Raw genomic sequence first — 23626 nt, 5'->3', positions numbered from 1 at the left:
CCCTAACCATTTTATTATGTAGAACAGGACCTTGGAGTTGATTTCTGTGTGTTCAGTTTGAAGGGATCAATATATGCATGTGGTGAGGTCCTTGACTTTCAAAATTAGTGTTTTCTCTGACATGATAACTTTGGAGCAATGCTCCCCTGATCTTGTTTGGTCTACTTCTCACAAATTGTGCTCAGCTAGAAAAGTCTTGTTACTATAAGCTCATTCCGTTGCATTTTGTGCAGTCGCAGTCAAAAGCACAGCAAAATGTGCTTAAGTTCCAATGAAATCCATCAGTGTGCTTAGCAGACGAGAACTGTGCCCTGACCATTTTAATACATGCAGCGACACATCTTTTGAGATAGCGTGCTTCCTCTTCTTCCTCTGAAAGCTACTCAGCTGTTTTTAGGTGCCGTGTGCTTGACTGTGTTTATTACTGACTATCCAAAGTAGTAATTAGCTTGTTAGGTTGTCAGCAAGCAAGTTAATTTCATTTAGTCTTTATTAATTTCACTCCTGCTGGCAATTTCTTTTTAGCTACCTTTGCTCTTGACAACTTGGCAGTGATCTTCTATTCAACAGAGGGAGGATACATAACTATGATATTTTGGAGATGGCATTTATTTGGAAAGGTCTATTAAATTAAATTTAAAATGTTGATAGAGAAAACAGGATGTTCTATTCCAGATTCATAACAGGTTAAGTCAAAGCAAAAGAAGCCCTATGACATTTATCTTACTTTACTGTAACCCACCTTCATAGAGACTGCTGTTGCTATTAGTTCGGGGGGGGGGGGGGGACAGCATCTATACATGCCTTTTTCTGCCCTGCACAGCTAACCACCGTTTTTTTGCAGGAGGCAATATACCTTGGAGAAACTGCCTAGGAGAAAAGGATTAAACAACACCTTCCAAATCAAGTCCTCCCCCCAACCTTCATACACCCCCCCCCCGCCCTTAATAGTGATGCCAATTAGCAAAACAAAATTCAGTGGACATCCTGTTCACAGATCTCCTGTCTGGTTGTGCTGTCTGGACATTATTTTGTACTTAGGAGAAATTGGACAGTCACTCATCAAAGGTTATGAAACAACATCTTTGTTCACAAGAGGAGAGGTGTTTTTTTAATATATACATATATAGGGGGAAGAGGAGTGGGATGGCAGTCTGGAAACCAATCTGAGGGAGGGTCCCAGGGGCTGGGGGGGTTTTGATCTGGATATGCTGAGCCAGAAGAAAACTTCATTCTGGCAACAATGGATGCCCCAAGTGCAGAGGCAGAGATGTCACCATTGGCCCGTCTCACCTTCTGCTAGAAGGACAATAGGACAACCCTGAAGTCAGGAGTCCACAGGAATATTTGCATTAAATTAGTATGATGTAGGTCAGCCTTCTCCAACCCAGTGCCCTCCAGATGTTGGAATAGTACTTCTGTCATCCCTACGCACTGGAGGGCACATCTGGAGGGCGCTAAGTTGGGGAAAGCTGACCTAAGGCATGTCACTAAACCAAAAGACAAATTTTTAAAATAACGAACCTTCACAAAGGTAACGAACTCTTCCACCTTGTCATTGGACATCATCAATTTTTTCTGCAGTACTTCAAGTGCCTGTTCACTTTGCTTTGCCAAGCCATGAAGTTGCTGAGAGGCGGTGGTTTCGAGTTCTGTCATGGCACATTCCGCCTCAGCCATTTTAGCTTCTAGAGTGGCGAGTTTAAGCTCCTGAAATTAAGCCACATGAAAATGATATTGGTATACTTTTTACTCAAGAGCAAAATACCCTAAAGTGAGTCAATCAAGCCATGAGAGGGATTGCGAGTTTTGTGGATACATAGTGAGTCCACAAAGTCCATTGCGTCCCCTTTCTAGGAAGATTCACTGTAGGGACCACAACTTGGTTCCTTCACCCTTAGAGCGGGGGCATTCTTAGTTCTTGTCTGATTTCATGAGGAGTTGGGATACTGAACAGTTAGAAGCTAGAGCAAGAACAAGAACATAAGTTAAAAACTGTATTCAGCTTCCTTTACCATGTTCATTGCTGTCTTCTTCCAGCGTCACATATCTATAAAGGTATCTTTGCTTGATTTGCTTTAGGTTACAATGATTTTGTACATTACTCTCTCCCAACAGCCCGTTACCCTCTCCCATGTCCTCACCATTCTTCCTCAGCTGTTTGGGGTTAAACAAACTCAGAGAAAGGATCTATGTATTGGTGTGTCATACCTGGCTTAAACCTAAGTGCTGTTTCCTTTGGACAGTATCACACAGTTGTGGATTTTCTACCACCGAGTGCCTTGGGCTCAATGAAGCCATTGCTGTCCTAATATGGGCTCAGGGTACGACCTGCCCATAATACGAATGTAGGGGTTTTGGCCCAGTAGAAGACAAGAGTAAGCTTTGAGTTCATACATGGCCTTCATTCCATCTTTCTTTCCCCCTTTTCCTAGGTACCAACCCATAAGGCAAGGTGAGGCAGCAACATCCACAGAGGGAGCAGATCTGGAATTCATTGCCCCCTGCTGCTGCTGCTGCTACCACTCCTTGGAGGCTGGGTCTGTGGACTTCTTAAGCCCCACCCAATGCCACCTCTGCAACGACCTTTTGCTCCTCACATCCTTGCTCCCAATGTAGAATGTTATTTCCCGCCCCCCGCCCCCATTCCTGATATACATCTTCCCTTACCCGTTCTCCCCTGGTGGGGGAGTGCCATTGTGTGGTTCACCACAGGTGCCAAAACGCTTTGGGCCAGCCCAACTAGGTAACAGGTAATAAGTAAGGTGGGACGCGGGTGACGCTGTGGGTTAAACCACAGAGCCTAGGACTTGCCGATCAGAAGGTTGGCGGTTCAAATCCCCGCGACGGGGTGATCTCCCGTTGCTTGGTCCCTGCTCCTGCCAACCTAGCAGTTTGAAAGCACGTCAAAGTGCAAGTAGATAAATAGGTACCGCTCCGGTGGGAAGGTAAACGGCGTTTCCGTGTGCTGCTCTGGTTCGCCAGAAGTGGCTTAGTCATGCTGGCCACATGACCCGGAAGCTGTACGCCGGCTCCCTCGGCCAATAAAGCGAGATGATGCCGTAACCCCAGAGTTGGCCATGACTGGACCTAATGGTCAGGGGTCCCTTTACCTTTAAGGTGGGAACAGGAACAACACTTAAAACCTCTGTCTCTACCTAAGCGAAAAGAACAACATGAATAGAAAACCAATGGAGAGCCAAAGATAAGCTTTCTACATAGAGCAGGGATGGGGAACCTATGGGCCTTCATATGTTGTTGGACAGCTGTAATTCCTGACGAGTCCACTTCTCCCCCAGCTTCCAAACATTGCATGCCGTTGGTGCTCTCTTGGGGGAGGGGGGAGAGGCATGGGGAACTTGGCACTGTGTGGTGCTGGGGAGCCCATCTGCCACTATTGCCATTGTGGCCCTGAACAGCGCCAGATTGTGCTCACACTGTGTTTGGGAGCCAGGAGAGCAGCAGTGCCCCCCCCCCCCAGATCCTACAGGTTTCTCATCCCTGACCGAAGGATAATGATGGTGGGCACCACAGGAGCATGTTCACATATTCCCTGACTGCCCCAACCAGAAGTTTCAGTCCTTGCTTCTTGAATTGCGCAGAAAAAAAGCAACACCGCTGAACCCATTTTAGGGTGCTACAAACAGGGGCATATTGAATTTCACTACCTAGGCTAATATCACAGAGCATCATACTGTGATTCATTTAATTAATTTTCAAATATGCATTTTGCCACTACATTTGTATCTTGTAAAGGCTCCAAGTCCAAGAGAATAAAAACCACAGAGATACCGCGATGGGTAGAGTGAAAATGCGGAGTTGCTGATCTCACCACTCTTTTCCTTTTGGTAATAAACACTGTACATGAAAAGGCTAAGTAGAAATTAAATATTCTGTGTTTAATCCAAAACAGTCTGTAACCATGTACCTTTTTCTCCAGCTCCTCCTTAGCTTTGCGATTCATCTGCTCATATTGTGCCTTTTCTTTTGTAGCTACATTAAGCCTTTGCTTTAGTGAATCAATCGACGTTTTTTTGTTTGAACAATCTTCCGTCAATGACTTTACCTGAAGTAACACCCAGAGAATAACTGTTATTAGGGAAAACATTTGCATCATTTCGAGGGGAAACCTAAAACCTTTTGTCAAAATAACAACTACATTTAATTGTAAACATTTCTTTTGCCAGTTTAGGTGAAAAGGCCGGTAGCTCTCTTTCAGCTGTTTCTGCAGGGACTGTATCCCATGGAAATCAATAGAACTTATTCACACATAACTGGCTACAGAGCTGCAAGTTCCTAGTTATTACAAAATGCATAGCATTTAGCAAGTAGACAGATATAAGCATGCAGAAAGTATAGCTACATGGAGAATTAGTGTTTTCAGGTTTTGATGGAAACAAATATTAGCCACACAACCCTTCTGTTAGTATCCAGCACCTATAGATTTTGTTTGGATCAGCCTTTCTCAAACAACTGTAAAGGAAATGTATTCAAGTTCTATGCAATCTATGGTATGCAGATACTTTCTCTCCCCGAAATCAAAACATGCAAGATTTAATATCACAGCTCTTCAAAACATTGATTTTCTAAAACAGAAACAAAATCAAGGATTCATATTGCACCTTCCTGGTTTGATTTCCTCTCAACCCCAACCCCCCTCTTTTTGGCTGATGATTTCTTAATGACATCTTATCTCTGACATGGAGGGCAAGAGAGTAGTTCTCTCTGGAACTGACAAGTGCTTAATGGCTGCCGGTGCAGGCTACTTTCAGAGCAACGCAGCCAGCACCTGATTTTAAAGAGAATCAAAGTAGGGCTCGCCTCGAAAACTATTTCTGCTCTGAGGTTGTACAGTGTGAAGCCTCAGGGGTTCCTCCATGTGAGCCCTGTTTGCTGGGAATAAAAGGGTGCTGGGCAGATAGCGTAAGGAAGGCGCAATTTCACTTCTCGTCCCTTTAAGCATCTGCAAAATGCATTAAATATTTAGGGAGAAAACAACTTGCAGAATAGCATAAAATGGAATCATTAAATATATAACAGCGAAAGGGATAACATGTCACTGTTATTATAAAGCTAATTGAAATGTAATCTTTTCTTTCTGCTAGATGTTAGATAGAACAAACACATATATTTCACATATCAGGGATTTGAGCTGCATTTTTTTGAAATTAACAAGCATAAGAAAAACCAGCTTCACTATATACCATATGTACACAGCAAACCTTTCATTCTCACATTAAATTATTTTGCTGTTTAGATAGCACAAATGTGCTCTCTCTATGTATGAATGGAATTATCACGACTGCTGCAATTAATCAATGAAATCTGATAGCATTTCTAAGTGGATACAAATGCAACACTTTTTTAAAAACAAACAAACAAAACCTCCCCAACGGTGTTAATATTTTGATTTTTGTGATGCTCATTTTGGAGGAGGGGGATTAAACACACACAAAACATGACATACCTTTTCTTCAAGAGTTTGTAGTTTTTCATTAAAGCTTTTTTCTTTTTCCTGATTTGCTTTCATGCGCAGCTTCCAGTCTTCTATTAAATTTCTTTTCATACTTAGGTCTCTCTCCATTCGAGAAATCCTTCAAATAAGGCGGAATGCAATATCCACAGAATTAGGAAACATTAATACTGTGTGCTTATTTTGAATAATTAAAATGTATGACTCTGATGAGTGCTAATCTTTGTACATTTTGCCAGTGCAAAGGAGTTGAAAATCATTACATTTTTCTACACATATAAAGATACAAGAGATAAATTGAAACTCTGTGGACTTCTGAATTGCAAGCACAACATTATTATACCAGCAATGCAAATACACAGCACTTCCTACAGTTAATCATACTAAGGTGAGCATACACAATTATGAGCAAAGGGAAAGCAGAATATTGCATTATTTTGGTGTAGGCTGACAAAGTGAAGAAGAGGAAGAATGTAATTTACTAAAGCATCAATTTAAAAGTGCAAATATGTGGACTGCCCAGCATGATTCTACACCTTTATTTAGGATGTAGAAAGCTTCATAACAATAAAAAGGAAGGAATTAAAATATGTCTGTGGGTAATATCTGTGGAAAATCAATATGCTGATTTCAAAGACAGCATTGCTTTCACACATAGCATCTCTGAAGGAAATGCAAACTTTTCCGTAGCAAATCTGTGGCAAAGGAATTTTAAAAACTGCTGATTGGGTGATATGTGAAACAAACAGGATGCCTATTGCCTTATTACTTGAAACTGTTTTCTTATGGACACAATACTTTATCCAAATAAATCAAATCAGTATGTTGAATATACATAATACATTGTTGTTGAGATCATGTCACATAAAATCAGCAAGAAAACCACAGCATAATAAAAAAGGATAGAAGGAATTTACATTTGAATGGTCACCTAACAGTGTACTGGGAGCAGTCAAGTAGATCACCTCCAGCAAAGCACATTCAGTATTTACTATATAAAATAATGGTAGGGCACCGTCTTATCTAAAATCTAAAAAATGGAGGTGCTGGGTTCTTTAGGTGCATCTTAAGGCATTAATCAATGAAATATGCATTCCATGAATGTATTTTAAAGATACTCCCGTCTTAAAGGTGAAGGAACCACGTCAATAAAATATTTTTTATTTCCAAGATCACACATTAGTAGGTAGCAGGTTTACTCATTTGCAGGTGTTTCTGTGAGTTTAATATTTGACTAGATAATCAATCTACAAATCTATAGTATGCTTTTCTGGAATAAACCATCATAGTTAAAATACAGTGTTATGTATGTAAAATAAATGAAATGTGATTTTCAAAGTTAGTGTTTTTCAGAGTTAAAACTGCAATCCTATAATAAACACTTACCTGGGAGTCAGCCCCACTGAATACAATGGGATGTATTTCTGAGTAAACAGGAATAGGGTTGCAGAATTAACAAACATAAAAATGAATAAGCCTAACTGCCCTTTTGCACCTTTTACAGATGTAAAACTGGAGATTTAATCCTGTTTAAGCATCTAAACCTTGACTTGTCTTTAAGCCCTTAGGCATTTGTATTTGAAAGATTGCTTTTAGCTACGGTGAGGCAATCATTTAGATTTACATCAAGGGATAAGCAAGCCCACTCTGCACTCTGAAATGTAACTGTTGATACTCTTTTTGCTATACAGAAATTATAGTCAGTTAACAACTCATCAGTTTTTGTCTTCTGCTTTTAAAGTCATCAGCATGGACTGCTGCAATAGTTTGAAATAGGAATCATAAAGAAAAAAAGAAACTGGATGGAAAATATCACTTCCAGAAAAATGTCTCTACTTGATCCAAAATTCTGTTAAGTAATTACATTTCTGCCACTGGGGGGAACCAGACACAATGGAGAAGCAAAGTGAACCTACTTTTCCTGTAGTTCCCGCATCTGTTCTTCTTTTCGCTGGACTTCATATTTCAAAGATTTAATGGTTGATGACTGTTTAGTGATTTCATTATTTGCATTCTAGATTGAATAAAATATTTATTAAAGCCTCAATAGTGTAGATTTAGAATTATCAAAAGTATAACTCATAATGATCTTGTTTCAAACAAAAAAAATTACTGTATAATAGTTTATAGTCTATTTTGATCACTATTAAACAATCATTAGTGTACATCACAGCACAGAAGAATATCTCTTACAGCTTTTGCACTTAGAAATTCTGCCCTTTAGAAACACTTTGCTAATGTTTCACACTGCTGACTTTATAACCACTAAATGGTTATTTATCAGGGCCAGCCCAGAGGTAGATACATCCCGTCTTATTTGGCAGAAAAAATATTAAACTCTTACGATCGGCTTACAGAAATTTTCCATCAACTGTGTTTCCTCAAAGGATAGGTTTGGGAAACAAAAGGCATATGTCTGAGAGACCTGTGCTTCTTCTCGGTCTTTTGATCCTCAAGATTTGCATGAGACCTATGAGAAACATTACGTAGGAGCAGGAGTTGACTGTATAGATTTTTGGTCTGTTGTCCCATGTCCTCCTTAGGAGTAGTCACACAGGACACCAGCATCTGGATCACTTCCTCTGCTGTTACTATTTTCACCACCAACACATCAGAATTTTAGCAGCCTAAACAAGGATGTCCATAGACCTTGTCTTGTCTATGTATACTACTCGGAAGTAGACAGCACAACTCACTGTACACAGATGATCATGCGGCCTTAAATCAGTTATTTTAGGCAATTCTGGGGGGAAAGGGGATGTCACAAAAAGAAACCTCTCAGCCGTTTGAAATAATCCTACCATATTTTCCAGAGTGATCAACAGCTAAAATTAGTGGCATGGAACTGCAACAATTAACTTTCATTTCAGAGTATTTCGGAGTAAATGGCGTTCTCTTCTCCTCCACCTTTCGATGCAGAAGTGGGAGATGAATTCACCGTAGGTGTGCATTCCTATTTGCAAGTTCAGCCCTTGTTCTGGCCTGGGGAATTTACACATTAGGTGTAAAACTGTGAGCGAAGAGATGGGATAGGCAGTAAAGCCAAACTCTGCTGGAATGTCTCCTGCTCATTGCAGCCTTCTAACTCCCATTAACATTAATGGGAGCCTTGCACATAGTATTCTTCCCCTCAAGGGAAGTATAGACTCTGATGGGTAGAGTATGGGGTAAACTGCAGTTATATTGAGCAGCCTCTTCTGCACTGCTACACCCTTTTACTCACTGGCTTAAAAATAAAATGATAGTTGTTCCTCTAATTAAAATCCAATAATACTGGCAACCCACAGTGCCTTGAAATTCCGACATTTTCTCATGGCAGGGACTATAACGATCCTGTTTTAACATTCATATAATGAAATAAAAATTAAAAGCAGGTTTGCGAAGGATTCCAACACAACTTGGTAAAGCATGCCAGGAAGTTGAACCTCTAATTACTTTTTTCTTAAAAAAAAAAAAAAATTAAGGCTGGCTCTGCATGTTCATAAACACAATCATACTGAAAGGGATGAAAAATAATGTCTAGTTTATACTCCTGAGCCACAAAAAGAATGCAAGTCATAATTCTTGCGTTACAGCGCACTTCAACAGGAGCTTTCTCTGGGTAAGGAAAAAGATTTTTCAGAACAGAGCTGCAGTCATTTATTACATTTACCAAAAAAAAAAAAAAAAAAAAAATGGTGGGGGGGAGGGGGAAGTGAAATGTTTTCATGTGGTCAAAGCATGCCTAGGATTCCAGCAGTTCTGCATTGGGCATGTCACCCTAACCTGAAATATATGAAGTTTAACCTGAGAATAGTTAAAATGATAGATGGCAGGAGAATAATAACTGAAGTTCCTTAGGCCAACTTGTGCAGCGTGACCTTCATTAAGGGTGAAGTGCAACACGCCGTCAGAGGCGTTTACATGTGCCAAGTGAAAGTGGACACTTGTGCGGAACGGGGGCCTCTGCAAAGAGCTACACAGCAGTGCTTGTGTCCGAGGGGGAAAGTCACCACTTCCTGTGGAAAACAACGCTGCAAAGAAGGGGAAAGGAAATGAAGCAAATCTCTTCCAGCAGTGATTGGGTAGGAGTGTTAAGATGCAGGAAGCCTGGTTCTCAAAAACCACTTATTGTGTGGTTAGACTTTGGAATTTGGAAAAGGGGGAAAAAAGATACATGAGTAAGGTACAATCTCGGACTATTTATCCTAAACCTTGCAGGGGAAACTGAGACGCGGGCACAAACGATGATGGTTTTATAACAGGTTACCAGGAAGTCAGATGCATCGTATAAGTTTATTGCGTTGCTAATAGCTTTCTTAAAATTCTCTTTGCTAAAGTTGTTGGATGATGCAGGACACACTGAGGGGTGTATTAAGAAGCCACACGGTTAATATGTCAGCTTTGATATGTGAGTAGCTGTAGCAAATCACCATGTTGTGTTTTTCCATACTGCAGCAAGCTTCCATGTGTATCCCTTGTAACTGCTTGAAAAGCAAGGCAGTCTTATGAACAATGGACTATACTAGGAAGCCATGTGGTATAGGGATCAGAGTGATAGACTAGGACTGGGAAAACTCCGGTTCAATTCCCAACTCAGCCATGAACCTTACTGGTTGATTTGGCACCAGTCAGCATCTCTCAAACCAGCCTACCTCCTAGGGTTGTGGTGAGGATTTTTTTTATTTTTTTTTGAAGGGGAGACAAAATATATGCTGCCTTGAGTGAACTGAAGGAAAGGCAGGATATAAATGCAATAAATAATAAAACAATGTTGACTTTGGAAAAGCGCTGGGATACTTGATTAGGGTTTTCATGAGTAAGTACTGAGAGACTAACGTAGGGTTCCAGTAAAATCTGCTTAACTAAATCAGGAATTAGATTCAGGTAGGTAGCCATGTTGGTCTGACACAGTCTCTCTCTCTCTCTATATATATATATAGACCAGTAGCATTTAAAGAGACCAACTAAGTTTGTTCTTGGTATAAGCTTTCGTATCTGAAGAAGTGTGCATGCACACGAAGGCTTATACCAAGAACAAACTTGTTTTAATATTTTATATAAATCAGGAATGCCATCGCACAGTGCTATGAAGGTTGATTTGGCTCCAATTAAATGTTTCATCATCCGCCATCCATGAGATAGGAAAATAACATACGAAAATTCACTACTTTGAAATAGTCTGTCCACAAAGATGAAACCATGGGCTTTCCCCTCCACCCTACCCCAGGATTCTTCCTTTTACCAAGAGGAGTCGTCTTGCTCTATCTGAAACCAAATTTTAGTATGTTATTTTCTGGGACCTGCGCACAGTACGGAAGCACTGCTGTGGCCGTCCGGTGCTGGGCTCCCCACCCCTCTCCCTCCCTGCCTTTTGCTCAGCACTGGGAAGACAAGAACGTAACTTTGTCCTGCCTGTACTGCCAATGGCTACTGGGGATAGTCTAGGTCCTATTGGAATCCAGTTCACATGAGCCCCAGCCAGCAAGGACAACAGTCAGAGATTATCAGAGCTGCAGTGCAACAACAGTATGGGAGGGGCACCATGTTGGTTACTCCTAGCCTATCCAATTTCAGCTATTCCACAATCTCATCTTGTAGCTGCTAATACAATGCCTATTCCATGTTGCTATCAACATTCAAATATCATAAAACCTTCAGCCTGCATGTACTCTTCCTTTCTGTTTCTCCAACCTGTGCTCTCTATGTACTTTTTGCTATTGCCAATGTTTCCATTAAGATTAACCTCCATACTGCAATTCTAATTCCCTCCAAGAAGTCAGGAACGCAAAATAATCATTGTGATGTGATTGGTGGAGTCACACTGGGTTTTTTAAATGTTCACCAATACTGTTGAAAGTCGATAGCATTTTCCAATTAGGCTTGAGGCTTTCCCAGAAACATTAGAAAGACTTTCAGAGAGGTGTTCCAGAAAGGAAGTTGTTTCTGGTAGTGGACAGCAACAGAGGGTTGAAGAGAATATGACTACAGGGACCTCTTTCTTCTAGATTATATTTTCATACTGTCCCAAAATGCAAGGAGGTCACTATCCTCTCAAACAGCTGTAATGGTGATTTATATCCTTCATAGGACACACCCACCCAGTGAATATAGCAATTTTAAATCTCACTTCTTATACTGTAAGGACTGGAATCATATGATTTGTCTTAAACACAGCCTAACACTTTCAACAAGCCAGATTTAATCATAGTCCTGAATCTGATTTATTTTCTCTAATCTTTGAACAGATGAAGCGAGCCAGTTCAATTTCATCTGACTGAATGTTAAGTTATTCTTATTTAATTATGGTTGTGTGACCATCATTTAATAGCAAATTTACCTAAACCACAAGATGCATTTCATTTTTGGTCTTTCAGCGCTTGATACTCTCTTTAGGACATAAAAGTGCAAATTTCATAATAATTTCATAACGTGGACTGTCACCTTCAGTTTACACTGCAGCTGCTTCATTTCCAAATCTACATTCTTTAATGGAGTTGCTGGTGTCATTCCAGTAGGGCCAGATGTCACAGGAGACAGACCCTCTCTCACTTTCATCAACTGGGTCAGGTGGTCCAACTTCCCTTGTAAATCTGATTTTTCTCGCTGCAACTCAGTCAGGTTGGACGTCAGTGTCTGTTTTCCAAAGAAAGTAATAATAGTGACAGTTGTGTTCAATATGCAATAGAGACCAACGTGCTGTATAATTTTACAGTTTAGCATTACGAAACACAACATATGTACCGTGCATTGTCCAAATTGCAAATGGGTTGGCTGATTTCACTGGTTGCAAAACAGGCACAACCATATTAAAGAGGAAGAGAGAAAGGAGACAGGCTGCCTTTAGTGATATTTGCTTATCAAAGGGGAGAGGAAAATGATGCTTTAAAGAATAGTTAATACTGTTCCCCACTGCCACTGATATTCCTTGTGATGTGTATGTGAAAACAGTGAGATATTCTCAGATTTCACTTTATGTAGGAAATGTGGATTGAATGTAATGGCCGCTGGAATAAGTTCACATGAATATTCTATTGACAAATGCTATGGAGCAGTGTGCTTTGACTTATTAGGTTTGTAGGACTTGTGGAGGTTAAAGCAAAATAGACCATATGCACTGCAGAACTTCTGTTTGGCTGGTCTTTATGTTGTTGCTTCTTCCGTTCCTCATGTACACACAAGAGCCAGGAAACCACAAATTCCATAACCTTGACCCTGGGGCTGATGTACTTAACTGGTAAAAGCCAAGCTGGAGCACGACAAGATAGCAGATGTTAGTTGTTTATTCCACTGGGTAGGTCTTACCACCCAACACTGCAGCCAAAATGCTTCTCATTTAGCAACATAAATGTTAAGTCCAATTAGCAGATGAGGCTTGTTAGGGATTTAGTTCATATGAATAGCAAGCAAATAAACTATTTCAGTCTTACTGAACTTGACTGACAACGGATCAGGAGCATTTATGCGATGTGAAATGGTGCTGCAGCGTGCGTCTTAAAATGGTAAAATGAAGTATTCAGTATTTACCTTAATTTTGCTATGCTGTGGAATATAGGAACATGTTTTATTCTGTAATAGCTGGAATAATCTTTTACCAGACTGTAGTCAGCAGAAAGCCACCAAGCTTTTAATGGCATAACAGCCGAAGGCTCCTTAAGAGCTCAACAATAGTACTATTTTAATATTCCAAAGATGCTTATAATATGGTAGTTTAACATAAGGAACAATTAGACAAAATGGTATTGCAATCTCTCAGAGGAGCAAAAAACTTCCCTTGTGAAGACTCCCAATTAGACACTGCAAAAGATGCTACCATTTAAAACAGCTAGCTGTAGCTACTTTATATTTTGTACTGAAATAAGGAGATAAGAAACAGATACACTATAATGTTAATCTGAAGGTAGAAGGCAGGAAATAGAAGAAAGGACTTAGGAGGCATGCACAAAAGCAAAGAACGTAGACAGGAAAAGGGAACATTAAAAAAAGAATTGGAAGGAAATATTGGGGCATTATTAAAACAGACAATGAGCCGCCCCAGAGAAAAATTGGGAGGCAGTGGGTTTGCCCAACGTTTATTTTCTCCACAAAGCCTTAAGACTCATGTATTCATTTCTTGCTCCTTTTCATTGATGTCTTCACTAAATTCGCCATGTCTCTCACCTTAAAAGCATCAGGACATCTGATAATGTTCATATTTTATCATTTAAATCATTTGTGTGTGTGCATGTGTGTATATCTCCTGTTCTCTACTACTGAACCTGAAAGACTAGAAGAAGATGGGGAATCACAGGGCTCATTTAAAATAGGGCAGTGCTTTCTTTTGAGCTGAATAATTTTACTGTGGGGTTGATGGAGGGATGTGTACAATATATGATCGACACAAACCAGAGCTATATGGTATTTATTTTTAATTCAGTGAGGAGGAAAGACACGCAGATAAATTATAATATGTCTGGTGTCAGACGTGTTGTGCCGGCTGGGGTACTTTGCTCACCTTTGGTCCCCACCCTCATTCAGCTCTCTCACCTGTGACTCCTAGAAGCTGTCAGCATGTGGCAGCAGCCACACACACCGGGAATGGCTTCAGCAGGCTGGCTAACTCAGGTGAAGATAGCTGACGGGTCTCAAACCCTCAGTGAGTTAGGGACTTCCCCTGCATGCAAAGATAGGGTCCGGTTGATTGACCCATAGTGGGTCTAACAGCACGTGCTGTAGAGGGAAGTGAGTAGCAGATGGCACTCATCAACAAGGAAAGGGCACCCATCTAGGAGAAGGAAAACCCTGATCCTAAACCTCTCTGCCTTGTGGGGTATCTTCAGAAGAAGAAAAGGCAAATGAGTAAACCCTACACAAATCTGGAGTGGAGTCACTAAGACTGCTGCATGACACTTTGTACGCTTCCTTCCAGCAACTCCTGCAGCCACTCCTGATATTGTTCTGCTTTCCTTTGAACGAAATCAGTGAGGCCAAGATGGGGGTCTTATTTGGGCAGCCTAGGACCTCCATACACAATGCCCTGGCTTGAGCCCTGGGGGGTCACTTCGGTGCTGCTAACACAGCAGTTTGACTTCACCCCCAGAGGCGCACTCTCAAGACAGATGGATGCCAACAACAATTCATACTCTATTTTACTTTGTATGATCCTGTGTATATGACATACACCATGTTGGCTGGAGTCGATAGGAGCTGTAGTCTGGGGCACCAGGTTGGAGAAGGGTAACATACACATAATTATATTGAAAGCAACAAAGACATTAACTATCAATTGTAAAAGAAACCAACTTTTCCCTAAAAGCTTTAAGCAACAAAACCACAGTTGTTTAAAATGAGACTGAAAAACATTGAAACTTAACCTATACTCTAGTCACCCCAAAAGCCTATCCAAACGTCAATAGCATAATTTACTTATTGAGACATTCAGTGGCCCAGATCCATCAAAGTGAGTCTCAACAAGGCTTCTTCAACCTTGGGTCTACACATGTGCTTGGACCAGAACCCCAGCTATCTCTAATAATTTTGGCTGGAGCTGATGGGAGGTCCATATGCTCCTCTGAGAACCACTGAAGACATCTTATTAATTATGTCCATGTACCAAGGACAGATCGTGAAGCTGAGGCTCCAATACTTTGGCCACCTCATGAGAAGAGAAGACTCCCTGGAAAAGACCCTGATGTTGGGAAAGATGGAGGGCACAAGGAGAAGGGGACGACAGAGGACGAGATGGTTGGACAGTTTTCTCGAAGCTACCAGCATCAGTTTGACCAAACTGTGGGAGGCAGTGGAAGACAGGAGTGCCTGTCGTGCTCTGGTCCATGGGGTCACAAAGAGTCGGACACGACTAAACGACTAAACAACAACAACCAAGTTCCAAAGCTAGGGGAGCAAAGAGAAGGAGTGTCATAGGCTGTTCTCCAGTATGGAAGTCTCTCCCAGTATAAACCTTCCAGAGCATACAACCTACTTGTCTAAGCTAGCCTTTACAGCTCAAGAGTCAAGAAAGCTTGGGAAAACTTCACTGCATTTGAATATATATACATTCTGATGGATGGTGTTTGCTTTTGTAATCTGCTCTGAGCCTTTGAGAAAGGATAGCTTGTAGATCTAGAATCACAGAGTTGAGGTGCCTTCTGTTCAGATCTGTTACTCTAGATCTAGTCTTCCCTATCTCAAGGGCTCTGGACATGTAACAAAAGCACCTTCCAGCAGAATTGGAACTAAATATATAAATAGCTATCAATTTATAGTAAAAATGATCTTCATGTCTACACTATTTATATAAACTTGTAATAGCATTAAAATAGACCTTTCATATAGTACATACCTTGGGAATACTCTTTTAGCACTTAATGATAGGTCATGTTATAATTTAGATCAGACAAAGAAAGGACTGGCACGTTAGTATTAAAAACATAGTAGGGGGTGGTAGCTGAGGGCTTCTGCTTAATCAAGATAATCAAGATACACTTCTTTGCTGATCTGATGAACTCAGTAGATAATAGCAAAAGCCAGCAGATGTATGGATAAGCTGACTGAAGTTAGTGTAAACAGCATGCATTATTCCAAAAACTCTCTAGGTAACTGGCAGCAGGTTAGGATAGCAGCTGTAGACAAAAAAACATCCAATTTCTTTTCTGTAGATATACTTTTAATAGTGATCCTCAGAGGATTTTAATTACCTGTGTGTGTGTTTTATATTGTCCAGGAGCAACAGCAAAACCATAATTAAGGTACTAGAATTTAAATTGGAGACAGTGATATTATTAAGTAAAATGCCTTAAAAACTGACTCGATGCAGTAATGCTTTGTAAAAAGCTTCTGCATAACCGAGTATGTCTGTAGGGTTTTCTTGTAGATCAGCCTTTCCTCTAAGCTCTCAATTACACTATTTTACCAAAGGCTTCGCCCCTAGAAGAAAGGCTTTAGCTTTGTATCATATCTTTGTGTGGTAGATTACACTGCTGTTTATATCTTATTCTAAGAAAGGTTGGAGAAAAATAATTTAACCAAATGCCACATTCTGACACCTTTATGAAAATAATTGTCTGAAATGGAAAATTGTAGGGTTTTTTTAAAAAAAGAACATAATCAGCCAAAGCAAAGGCCTGTCTAGTCTTGTAGTCACAGTGGCCAGCCAGATACCCATGGAAAGCCTACAAGCAGAATCTGAGCTTGTGCTCCAACCATTTAGGCTCAGGACCACAATACCCCAAGGACCGCCTCTCTCCATATGAACCTACCCGGACCCCGAGATACATCATTTGAGGCCCTTCCTTGTGTGCCTCCTCCAAGAGAGGTCCAGAAGGTCTGGCAACACGAGAATGGGCTTTTTCTGCAGTGGCTTCCCGTTTGTGGAATGCTCTCCCCAGGGAGGCTCGCCGGGCGCCTTCATTATACACCTTCAGGAGCAAGGCAAAACGTTCCTCTTTGACCAGGCCTTTGGCTGATTGACATCCAGTCCCCTTTTAAAAGGTGTTGTGGAGCAGGGATTATTGGGTGGTTTTTTGTTTTCGTTTTTATTAGGTATTTTGCGTTTTTATACTGTGATTTTATGTTGTATACCATGTGTGGGAATAGGACAGTATACAAATAATAAACACAATAATTTATGCTTTAGTCTCATTGAAACGGATGAAATAAACCACCCAAACCACATAAGCTATCCAGAGGGCACCATGCTGCCTACCCCTGCTCTAAGGTATGTTTGATCTTTACACTGATAATACACTTACCAACACACTAAAACCAAAGTATTACAGGGAGGGATCGGGGAGGTCATTGCACCTAAGTTGTTATTTTATCAAAGCACTCCATCTGTGGTTGTAGGCTCCAGCATTATGCGACTGAAAGCACAACGCACCACTTTAAAACGTTTAGCTACCTTGGTGTATGTTATGAAATTCCCATCAACATCTGAGCATACTCCAGTGCTGTAATTTCTCTGGTCATTCGATTTTCCTCCAGAGGTTATCCTACTGACTCCTCTAGCATCACTTATACCCAGTCCTCTCTAGTCGCAGCTCGGATCATCTGTGCGGCATACGAAGGGAATGCCAAAGAGGAACTGAGAGACTGAAAGTAGTTTTTATGGGGACAGGAAGAATGCAAGGCAGGCTGGAATGGTTAAGTGTTGCGGCAGTTATGAATTAACACAGAACTCTGCAAAATTATAGCACCAAATGGAACTAGGTAAGTATACCCATGGTCTTCTATTTCTTGCAGATTTGGAGCTTCATATAGGTAAAATATTTATGAAAAACAACAGATGTGGGACATCAGGCCACTACTGCCTTCAGATAAGAGGCTATAATAATTTAATAACTTGGAATTCCAAGATGCATATTATTTTTCATGCAAGGAAAGGAAAGAAAGGAACTCTTTCTTCCACCACATAACTACATGGAGAAAAATGGAAATGAGAAATGGCCACCTTGTCAAATAAGACAGACAGAGCAGGGAGGAAAAGAATATCCTTAGTTGCTCAGTTTCGTAAGAGCTGCCAAGATTACACATTTATAAACTATTTCCAGATAGTTACTGAAAGATAACAGTGTATTTCGCAAAATGTCAAGCAAATGAAGGTAATGCAGAGGACTTTTTAACGAGTACTTTAGCTAGTTGCTAGACTTCATCAGCCTTTAGAGACCATTAAGTACCCTTTGGTTAATTGGCCAGTGGTAGATTAATCTTTTATTCCAGCAGCACTGTTTTAACACCCCTTGCACTCTGTCAGAGTAGCAGCTGAATGACAAAATAATATTGTGCATGAATAATAAGCAGAAAAGTTAAATTAACATTTCATATTTCATATGCCATACCTGTATGTCAGCGAGAGAAAAACTTTATTTTCAAGTCCCTGACATTCAACTCTTTTTTTAAAGCAATCCAATGTTGACATCTCATTGAGTTGAATCTTCCTAATTACTGCTAATTGCCTATCAAGATTTTGCTCCCCTTGAAGTTCAGTTGTCTAGTATAAATGAACACTGCTCTAGTGCATGCTGCATAGACAGCCATGACACTTGAGGTGTGCTACATTATTATGAGGTCATACTAAATATGGTTTGCAATTAACAAAGCAGCTTTTAAAGATGCTTAAAGGTACCGAAAATGCCAATCTCTAATGAAGTGTTTAAACTACATCCCAACAGAGAAATAGAGGTATGTTCCTGTTGATAATACTGCTTTTTGCCTTAAAAAAAGATCATTTGTAAGTATTTTTTCCTGCCAATGGGATTCACACTGTAGTTTCAGTTCAAAAGATCACACTAACACGTTTTAAGGAAGATTTTGCAAACTTTCACCTCACGTGCGGAAATTAAATGCTGAAACTTATGACAAATCCTGTTATTATTATGTTCTTATATATAATAAAAGTCTCAATTTGGCAACAAAAAATGTGTTAAGCAGGCCACCAACTGAAGATGACCCATCTAAAGAAGTCATCCATTAAGAAAATAATCCTGAAATTATCTCTCAAAGCGTCTCCCCTCTCTCCCTGCTTTTCAAATAGGGCCAAATCAAGTTCTTGATTGTAGCTTCACACAGTAGGGCACTGAAGGGAAGTTTAGGAATGGCAGAGCAAACTAATGTATGGCATTAATACATTTATATATGTTCCACGAATGTGCAAACTTCTGGTTTTAAAAACCAAAACACTGTGTGTACACTTCTTATGAACTGCTTCTGAGTGTTAGCATAAAGGAACATCAATAAACTAACAAACTAATTAATGTAATAAAACTAATTGTAAGTTGCTGATTACCAGAGATAAATATAAATTAAACCAGTATCCCACAGAGCTAGAATTCTTTCAGATGAATTGGGCCAATGAATTCATCATAGCTACTGAGGCTCTTATGCTCCTTTTAAGAGGGCCTTTTCGGTAGTGGTGCCCACCCTGTGGAATGCCCTCCCATCAGATGTCAAGGAAATAAAACAACCATCTTTTAGAAGACATCTGAAGGCAGCCCTGTTTAGGGAAGTTTTTAATGTTTGATGTTTTATTGTGCTTTTAATTCTGTTGGGAGCTGCTCAGATGGGCAGGATATAAATAATAATTTATTATTATTATTATTATTATTATTATTATTATTGGTTAGAATTTATGTAACCATATAAATTTGGCTATAGACATTATTGTATTTATCTACTGCATACATTTCCTGTAATCCAAGTACAGGCAACCCCCAAATTGTGCAGGAGTTGCGTTCTGGGTGATCATGCCCACCTCATTATGCTCCCATTCTACCTTCTTCTAGGTCCAAAAGGACCCGCCCATTGGCGGTCACATGACAATTGGACGCACCTAAAATGGTCGCTGCTTGTAGATGTATAATCACACATTTGGTTCTGGCTTATTGAGTGAACTTTTATAGTATCTTTTTTACAAAACCAAATACAGTGGTGCCTCGCAAGACGAAAAGAATCCGTTCCGCGAGTCTCTTCGTCTTGCGGTTTTTTCGTCTAGCGAAGCAAGCCCATTAGCGGATTAGCGCTATTAGCGCTATTAGCAGTTTAAGGGCTATTAACGACTATTAAAGGCTTAAGGGATTAGCGGATTAGCTGCTAAAAGGCTATTAGCAGCTTAGCGCTTTAGAAAAAGGGGTTGGGGAGCGAAAAAAACCCCTCAAGAATCGCAAGACATTTTCGTCTTGCGAAGCAAGCCCATAGAGAAATTCGTCTTGCGAAGCACCTCTGAAAACGGAAAACCCTTTCGTCTTGTGGTTTTTCCATCTTGCGAGGCATTCATCTTGCGGGGCACCACTGTATGTACACTTATGTGAACACAGGCAAATGCGATACCTTTATGCTCACTGTCTATTTTAAGGTCAAAATCCTGTTGTAGGCACCAATGTACCACTTAGGCAGGACACAAGAGGATATCTTAGGAAGTTACATTACAGTTCAGTTGCCCTGTCGTTGCTGCTCACACCAAATATTGGAGGAAGGAAAACAACAGGTTCAGAATAGCAAAATTAGGTTAGCACATCTCAAAGTAAAGGCTGGCTTTACTACGTTATTATCCAGCATCTTGCCACATTTAAGTGCTGTAAATGAAGTACTTATATGAGAGCCAGTCAGGGAATTTCACAGCCCCTACAGCTCATTACAAATTTAACAGCAGCAATGCTCAGTATTGATATGTTTCAGGTAACACACAAATATACTCATTGTGGAATGGGCGTTGGATGCTTCCATCTGTTTTCCACATAGCTAAGAAAAATATGGAGAAACAGACATTAACATAATAGTAACATAATATTAAGGGTTTTTAAAAAATTGCTTCTGATTATTTAAATTGAATGTAACCAAAGTATATAGTCTTCCAAATGACTTTTTACATGCACAAAAAAATAAGGGGATGCTGAAAATTCATTTGCAGCATTAAGTTCTCTTTTAGGAGCGGAAGCAGCATTTTCTCTAAACTCTTATTGTGCAATGAGTACAATAGAAAAATATACAATATTCCCCCCCTCTTTTTTGCTTCCGTGCAGCTCAGGCATTTCACTGCCTTCTTCTTCAGCTGTAATAACGTTACACTGCATGGAATGTAGGAAGCTGTCTCCTATCAATGGCCCACGAAGCTCAGAATTATAGGTATTTACTTACTGGCATGAATACTGTACCCTTTAGCCAAAAAGCCTCTCAAAGCAGCTTACACAACAGGGGTCTCTCCTAAATTTACCTGGAAATGCTGGGAATTCAGCCCGAGATCTTTTGAAATGAAAAACGTTGTGTTCTAGGACTGAGCTATTGTTAATTTTCTCAATAATTTTTAACACAAGTAAACATATGTACACTACTCATACTACTGAGAAATCATGATAATAATAACACCTCTGGACAAAAGTAAGTAAGTAGCTATTAACTGCTGGAGAAAGTACAAAGCTCTATATATCTTTGACTTTCGTTCATACTAAAATGGTGAGAATAAATCAGGATACCAAGCCACATAAGATGTTCTGGATGACATTTCTGCTACCATTATCCTGAAATCTGTGACTGTTCAATAAAAATGCTTTGAGACCTTACTCCTGAGGTCCCCAATCCCATCAAACCTGTAAACGCAAGTGAAAATTAAAATGGACACAATCATTTTCTTGTTAATTCTGCATCTGTTGTTCTCACTTTTAAAGGACTCCTGTTTATCCAACAGCTTGAGGAAACCATTTAAATTTTTCACCCGTCTCCTGGAACGTGGAAAGGCCTGCGACAGTAAGCAGAATCTCACCAGGGCTAATAGGGAGGGAAGCCAGGCACACTTCCACTGGCAAATTATACTTGCCAATCCTGGCCACAATATTGTTGTCAAACTCCACCTGTGCCTTCAGTTACCAGGCTTTTCAAGATTGTACTCTGGCTCAGTGCTGATGAGCCATTTGGCTCTGAGCTACAGAATTAACTCTCTGAGCAACTTAGCCTGCTCCCCGCAGAGTGCTTACATTGTCAATCTTTATCTCCTATCAAAGAGAGGGCCTGCCTAAATGGTTCTATGAACACTTCATGTGCCGAACTACATTCAGGCTGGGAGGGTACTCTTTATGGACTTGGCAGGGGATTTGATGGTGGGAGGAAATCACTCAGCAATGGATAAAAATCACTGCATGCACCGAAGTGCTACGATACAGTTTAGAAAACATCCGTACAGGCCAAACTAATGGCGCTCGAGTAACGACCAAGAGTGGAGGCTGTGTGCAAGGAAATCACATCTTTCCCAAGCCATAAACTCACTAAGGGGGAAGGAAGAATACTCAGTGTCCAATATTCAATACAGGGATAATAAGGCTGACTTACTGTACAGGGTTGTTGTAGTGATTAAGACGACAGAGGTGAAACACTCCAAATTATTGAAAAGTGCTATAACAACATAAGGATTAAAAATTTGGCAAGTTTCAATTAGTAACGATAGTAATATTAAATGGAATTGTGATCAAACTAAAAAAATGATTGTTTTCTGCCAATTTCCCACTGCTCAGGTTTTCGTTTATTAATATCAGTTGTGGCACATGGTCACATATTTGCAGCTTCAGTCATTTGAATATTATTGGTAAGTTTGTTTGAAAAATTTGTCTATTTTGTATAAAAGCCAGAGCAAATGCTAGTTAGCAAAATCCACATTTGGATGGCATATTCATTAAGCAACTAAAATGTTACAAAGAAGTGTGCCCACCTTGAAGCTTTCCTGAATGCTTCATCAGGGTAGATTGGTTTTTCAATTTTTAAAAAACAGGGGGAGGAGACAGCTTATGCTGAAGGATGTTTGAACCATGGCTTCCTTCAAAGAATCTTGGGGACTGTAGTTTGTTTGGGGTGTTGGGAATTGTAGTTCTTTGAGGAGTAAACTATTGTTCCCAGGATTCTATGTGTGAAAGAGGAACCATGGGAGGAAGCAGGCAGTTCAATGAAGCTACTAGGTGCCATGCAGGTTCCAGGTTGCACACCTAGAAGTGATGGGAAGAAGCATACAATAGTTGATCACCTACATTTAATCTCTGGCTTTGTGTATACAAAGCTTTCTCCGTATTCCTGTTTATCACTTACCAAGGAACTATTGCTATTATTTATTAATTTATATACCAGTCATATGCTTATATAGCTTCTTAATAGTTTAAAACTATAAATAAAATCCAAATATAATTAAGCTACATAGAGCATCCCTAATATACAATGAATAAGCTAGTTAAGAAGAATGAGAAAACACTTAAAAGCAGTTTAAACAATAAGATCAGAAGATCAAGCTCAGAGGAGTGCTTGCTTAAAGAAGTGTGTTTTCAGCAGCCGACAGAATGCCAATAGTGATGGGCCTCTCATATTACAGCACGGAGGACACTCCACAACACTGGTGCCACCAGTAAAAGCAGCCTACCACCATGTGGCAAACCTAACTGGGTACCATTTGCTGATCCCACTGCCCTAATCAGGCAGTTGAGAGAAATATAGTTTTCTATCTGGTCCAGTTGATCGGGCTGGCTCGGTGGCTGATAGGCAGCCAGTGGTGATCCCTCAGCATGGCCAGGATATGTGCCCAATGATGAGCATCCATCAGCACAGTTCCTTAGGTATTATCTGGGATTTATATTTTCAAAAACAGAGGACCAGCCATTGCATGCTGCTTCTTCCCAGCTAGATTTCTTTACCGCCTTCTGGTCTGATGAATATTTCCGGCAACCTCAA

General features: G+C 40.2%; 1 protein-coding gene across 3 annotated transcripts in view; it reads right to left on the bottom strand.

Moving 5' to 3' along the window:
• CNTLN (centlein) overlaps positions 1-23626 on the bottom strand; it is a 161576-nt gene that overhangs the window by 26032 nt on the left and 111918 nt on the right. For all 3 annotated transcript variants that reach the window (XR_014506276.1, XM_083419493.1, XM_083419492.1), the window contains 5 exons: positions 11897-12088; positions 7390-7487; positions 5468-5594; positions 3929-4066; positions 1525-1710 (listed from right to left, as the gene is read on the bottom strand). Coding sequence is in view for 2 of the 3 variants with exons in the window: in XM_083419493.1 (XP_083275619.1) it covers positions 1525-1710; positions 3929-4066; positions 5468-5594; positions 7390-7487; positions 11897-12088 (741 nt within the window). In the remaining variant the exon portion in view is untranslated. The remainder of the gene's footprint in view (positions 1-1524; positions 1711-3928; positions 4067-5467; positions 5595-7389; positions 7488-11896; positions 12089-23626) is intronic.

The sequence above is a fragment of the Podarcis tiliguerta genome (genome assembly GCF_965153285.1).
Source record: "Podarcis tiliguerta genome assembly, chromosome: 17".
Classification (NCBI taxonomy): Eukaryota; Metazoa; Chordata; class Lepidosauria; order Squamata; family Lacertidae; genus Podarcis; species Podarcis tiliguerta.
This window is presented reverse-complemented; position numbering and strand designations above follow the sequence as displayed.